The sequence below is a fragment of the Notothenia coriiceps genome, unplaced genomic scaffold, assembly GCF_000735185.1.
Source record: "Notothenia coriiceps isolate Sejong01 unplaced genomic scaffold, NC01 NC01_scaffold00008964, whole genome shotgun sequence".
In the NCBI taxonomy this organism is placed as follows: Eukaryota; Metazoa; Chordata; class Actinopteri; order Perciformes; family Nototheniidae; genus Notothenia; species Notothenia coriiceps.
In genome coordinates, this window is record NW_011341665.1 from 15,916 (window position 1) to 21,359 (window position 5,444).

Consider the following 5,444-nt stretch of genomic DNA (forward strand, 5'->3'; position numbering starts at 1 on the left):
TGTGTTTTGCATCAACAGGTTGGGCAAAAAGCAGAGAAACCTGCATCCCTACTCATAGCTTTCCTGTCTCAGAGTGTGTGTTAGTGTCTTAGTGTCTGTGTGTGTGTGTGTGTGTGTGTGTGTGTGTGTGTCCCTCCCTCAGAATAAAGGTGGGGCTCACACACCTGGAGCTGATGATACACAAAAACACACAGGAGATTTCACCCCTCCCTCTAAATCCATTTCCCATCAGAATTTGCATCCCTGATTTGGATAACCAGAGTGTAGAGTAGGAAATATTAACGTGAAACACTTGATCATAACAGGTGAGATCCTACTGGTTGTTATGGAGTTCAGGTGAGCAGTGTTGGGAGGGATACTTTAAAACTCGGATGGATAGATAGATAGATAAGTAGGTAGGTAGGTAGGTAGGTAGGTAGGTAGATGGATGATGCAGCAGTGTGTTCATACATGAAAATGTTCTATAAAAACCGAAATACTGCAGCTACAGAAATATATACTCATACTACAGTAGCAGAAACACATCACATATTAACATCGTTGTTGTATATAGTTTAGGATAGTATATCAATTAGGCTACAATAGTCACACGTTTAGAAATGTAATCAGTAATCTAAAATAAAAGGAATGTAACCTGATTACTTTACGTTACTTTTGGATTACCTGACGATTAAATGCAATGCAAATAAATACAAGTGAAAATAAATAACAATAAGGTGTTTTTTTACTTAAGTGTATTATGTAAGAAAACTGGATATTTTATTTAAAAATGTGTTGAATTGAAGGCTAGGTCTACAAAATAGTAAAGTTTACAAAGGCTGTTTTGGTTTGGAACATGTATTAAAAGCAAAATATATTATATATGTATAGATTTTTTAACTAAAGAATAAAAAGTAGGCTAAATGAAAACCAAAGAGACTTTTCAGGCAGTACGTCTACCTGTAATATATTTATTTTCGTTTATAATCCTGCAAGTAATCCCGTTTTTAAGACATTTGACAGTAATCTGATGTTTTGAATGTAACTGTAAGGGAATACAGTAACTTATTTTTGTATCTTGTCTACCTAATCCAGTTACATGTAATCCGTAACTCCCCAAACATGCAGGTGAGGGTCCAGATCACTCATCCCAGTCTCCTTTGAGTGCAGAAACAGAAACTGCCGTCACCTTAGTTACTGCAATACCACAGCAACAACATTTGGGATCGGTGATTCCGCCTTGGGGAGGAGTTGCGTCAGGTAGAAGAGATTTCTTTCAACTGCTGTCCTCAACAAGCCCATACTTAAATCCTCCACTCGTGCCCGTACAAGCACAGAGTTAATAGGGTGTGTTCGGTTGAATCTTAAATCATTCTTCAACTGTAGCGTCCCTTTGTCATGTAAAACATAACTGTATCTCTTTTAATCATCAAGATGTAGGAGCAGCATGGATGAGTGTGTAAAGTATATACAAATATCTATGTGGTGAATATTTTTAATTTAGAGTCTCCTCCCTTATGTGTTGCCTAATCCCAGAGGAATTTAAGCATGACGTCATGTATTTGAAGCTTCCCACCCAATAACTGTCATCATGTCGGGTTGAAAGGGAAATAAGTGAAGCGTTGGTGCTCAGATTCTCAGACAGTGATGATAGGGGGTCATAATGTTGTAAGAGAAACCATAGCAATCCCACAGGACAACAGTAGCCAATTAATTCAATGTTAAGTGAGTTTTAAGTACACATTTGGAAGAAAATTGAATTATTGGCATCTTAATCAACTGGTTCAGTGTGAATAAACTTATACTGGGATACTGACAGAAGCTAAAAAGGATGTTGACAGAAGCTATATGGTAGTGTTAAGAAATTAAGACCTTTAAGTCATCCAGGAAAGGTTAACTGAGGTTATAAATCATGAGTGAAAGAGTGTTTTACTCATAGACTTCTCTACAATCTGTATTTCTTTCCCAGACTAGTTGTGTCACCACCTGTTGGCCATTGGAAGTATTGCAGGTTTGATGCATTTCCCTATTAAAGGACATTAGAAGTTGTTTTGACTACTAGGAAATTGACTCTGATTATTGGCGTCTTAATCAACGGGTTCAGAGTGAATACACTTCTACTGGGATACTTCAAAATGAGACTAAAAGTATCTAAATGGATACATGGCAAGTAGGCTAAAGAAAGGATGTTGACAGAAGCTATATGGTAGTGTTAAGAAATTAAGACCATAAAGTCATCCAGGAAATGTTAACTGAGGTTATAAATCAGGAGAAAGTGGGTGTTTCTCAATGTCGAGTATACACTTGCTCGGTAGCACATGTCTTCCGAGTCACTTGCTTCAGAAGCGAGGCAAGAATACTTCCTGGCATTTGGAAAACGAAGAGTGGAACAGGCGAGCAAGTGTGCAGGTGTGCGTCATATGAGAGGTCCCGCCTTAAATTTTCCGCCACAGATTTGGGGAAATTGGTCCGTGCTCAAAGCATTGTGTGGGGATTTGAAGGACGAAGTCTACACATGTGCAGCCTCGAAATTACCCCCAAACCAAGGACGCGGCCTCGGTGGAATTCCAAGTATGCTGGAGATTGGAACAATCCTTCGGCAGCACTCGATGACGTAGTATCCTTGAAATATTGGCTTGGGAGCCAGTTTCCTCGCGATTGAGAAACGGCCCCAGAGTGTCTTTTTCATAGACTTCTCTACAATCTGTATTTCTTTCCCAGACTAGTTGTGTCGCCCCCTGTTGGCCATTGGAGTTATTGCAGGTTTGATGAATTTCCCCATTAAAGGACACTAGACGTACTACTGTACTACTTTAAAACTTCAGAAAGGGCAAACTAAACCAACCAATAGGGAAGTATATTACGAACTAGTTTACTACAATATTAGTGCATTACGAACGTTATGACAGGGTGGCAGTTTCATTAGGTTTCAATTTTCAGTTACAAGCCAAATCTACATGGCTAGTTTTAGTTAAAAGATCATGGATTGGGTTAAAGTACGCCACATAAGATACATCAGTTAAGTCTTTAGTTTGACTCATTCATCATTCCTTCCCGCCAGCGCCTGGCGCTGCTTCCCGCTTTCTCCCACAAACCCTAAGCGTAATTTATCAATCTCTATGTTTCGTCAGCGGACCTCTTCATTGAACTACAGCTGCTAGATATCACTGCCTTATATATGTAAAGGAGAGCCACCATGTGAATATATGATAAAGGCATTGATCATACTCATAGGTGTATAAGGCCTCCTCTAAACCATGTAGGCTATACAACGCTCATATCCACTGCTAACGCCCGTGTTTTGGGTTGATATCATTCAAAAAGGGTGTGTCTACCTACACTGGAAAACTCAAGACATTCCTATCAACTCTCCATTGTGTTAGGAGGAGCTAATATTATGCTAAACTAAAATGGTAAACATGTTAGCATTGTCTCTGTGAGGATGCTAGCATGCTGTTGTTAGCTTTTAGCTCGGTTGTTGCTGTTAGTGTGGGTGGAGACTCTCGTTAAAGTTCAGTAGAAAAGGATTATATCAGTCTATATAGTATACAAATACGATTAATAATGTCTGTGATACGATGGTCCCAGAACTTACTGTATGACAACAATCAGGGGTTTGATCTGTGAGATGGATCTTACACTTGCTATCATTTATTGTTCTATGTGAGATGATAAAGAACTGTTGATATCATTTCTTGTTGTTTTCCTTTTCCAACAGAGAGCCTTGTCGGAGTGGGTTGATGTCAGGAAGCCTTAAAGTGAGCGGTAATTATTATTAGATGTACTCAGACATCATTGTGGTCAGGAGACACAGAAGGAAATGTCATCAATTCGAGTTAGAAGACTGCCGGGAATGAGAGTCACTTTGTTTCTGATCCAAGGCCCTTGTTAGTCATTTGTAGTCATGATAGTTGGATATTTTTAAAACCTTCCATCATTGTGAGGAGTTCCAGAAATAAAAGACACAGACAACAAGATTAATTAAAATATCCTAATTTTACTGCGGCTATCGGGACCGTTCACAGTACATTATGTGTGGTGTTGTGCTTGGAGCACAAAACAAACAGTACATGCTTTTGTTTGCTCTAAGGAGAGGGACATGAGTTCAGATAGCAGCAAGGAGATAGACTTGGGATAAAAGGGAGTTAATCCTCCATGATCAAGTGAAAAACCCTTAGTAGTTTTCACCGTTACAGCAATATTGCACGCTCTCCTTGCATCCCCTGGTGTTCACAGTAACCTTGTGTTCACAAGGAGTACAAAATACGACGCAAAATAAAAGCAGGAGGAAGTACAAAAGGTAGGATGGAAGTACAAGGTCAAAATGCTGAGAACAAAATATTTACATTTTTATAGACAGCTAGAAGCAAATACACTCTAGTAATGATAGTGTTTTGCTTGTGTCCATTGCTGTGGGTCAGGAGTATCGAAGGGAGAGAGGTGGAAAGGAAAGGAAAGGAAAGGAAAGGACTATCAAAGATGGATGAGGGGAATAACGGAGGTGGAGGTGGTTTTTCTCGTCTTCTCATTTCAAGTATATATATATATAATATAAACAGTAATTATGTAATAATAGAAAAATAACTCCATATTTATGCTTTTCTATCCACTTAGTGGAGCGAAGCATGAGGTAGTTAGACGAGAGGGCATTAGGGGGTTTCTCGACAGCCTTATCGCGGCGTGCCGAGCCGGGAGGAGGGGATTAGACGGAGGAAAGGTGCAGGAAGGAGAGGAAGGCAGCAGGTTTAGATGATGCCGTATTTGGCCAAGTCGCTGAGCTCCATGTCGCCGAAGGCTTCCCAGGGGCAAACCACCGTGATGTCTGTGCCGAGACCCTCCATGCCGGGGATATCATCGCCAAATCTGGAGGACAGAACACAAGCAGGAAGGTGATTTAAAGGTCTCCTATTATACTGTTTTTCATCAATATATCACAGGTCTCAGATATATACAGAGCCTGTCTCTGATTGGCTGAAACACCAAACAGATCATTGCAGCATTACCCATAATCCCCTCTGTTTCAGCTCTGTTTCCAAAGTGCTGATTCTCTGTCTGTTACTTTAGATGAAAATAAGGAGCCCCTCCCCACGCCCCTCTGAGAGACATTTGGTTACAAAGAACTCAATGGTGCTCTAGGAGGAGATTCAGGTGATAAGGGCGAAGAGGAGAGTCGAGTTCTGTTGCGTGTTAATGTTGATCTCGTTTATTAGGTTGTTATTCGTGAGCGGCGGTCCCACGCATGCGTCTCACTCCCTCCCACTCCGAGTCGTCGCGTCGGTGAAGTCACAGTTCATCTATTTATCGTCTATTTGTGTGTTTCATTTGACGTGCATTTGGGTTTCGTCTTCTTCTTCTTTACTGGTCGCCGAAGTAAACGGAGTTGTAGGAGCGGCAGCTCGCGGCAATAGGCCACTCTTGCGCTAGATGATCTAACAAGCTCCCGATTTTCTAAAGCCCCCCTGTTC

The 5,444-nt window shown here is 40.7% G+C and overlaps 1 protein-coding gene across 1 annotated transcript in view; it reads right to left on the minus strand.

Annotated features, from left to right (window-relative positions):
- Window positions 1-4,724: 4,724 nt before the first annotated feature.
- plekhg6 (pleckstrin homology domain containing, family G (with RhoGef domain) member 6) overlaps window positions 4,725-5,444 on the minus strand; it is a 17,528-nt gene continuing 16,808 nt past the window's right edge. The window contains exon 12 of the mRNA XM_010770556.1: window positions 4,725-4,842. Within this exon, the coding sequence (XP_010768858.1) occupies window positions 4,725-4,842 (118 nt within the window). The remainder of the gene's footprint in view (window positions 4,843-5,444) is intronic.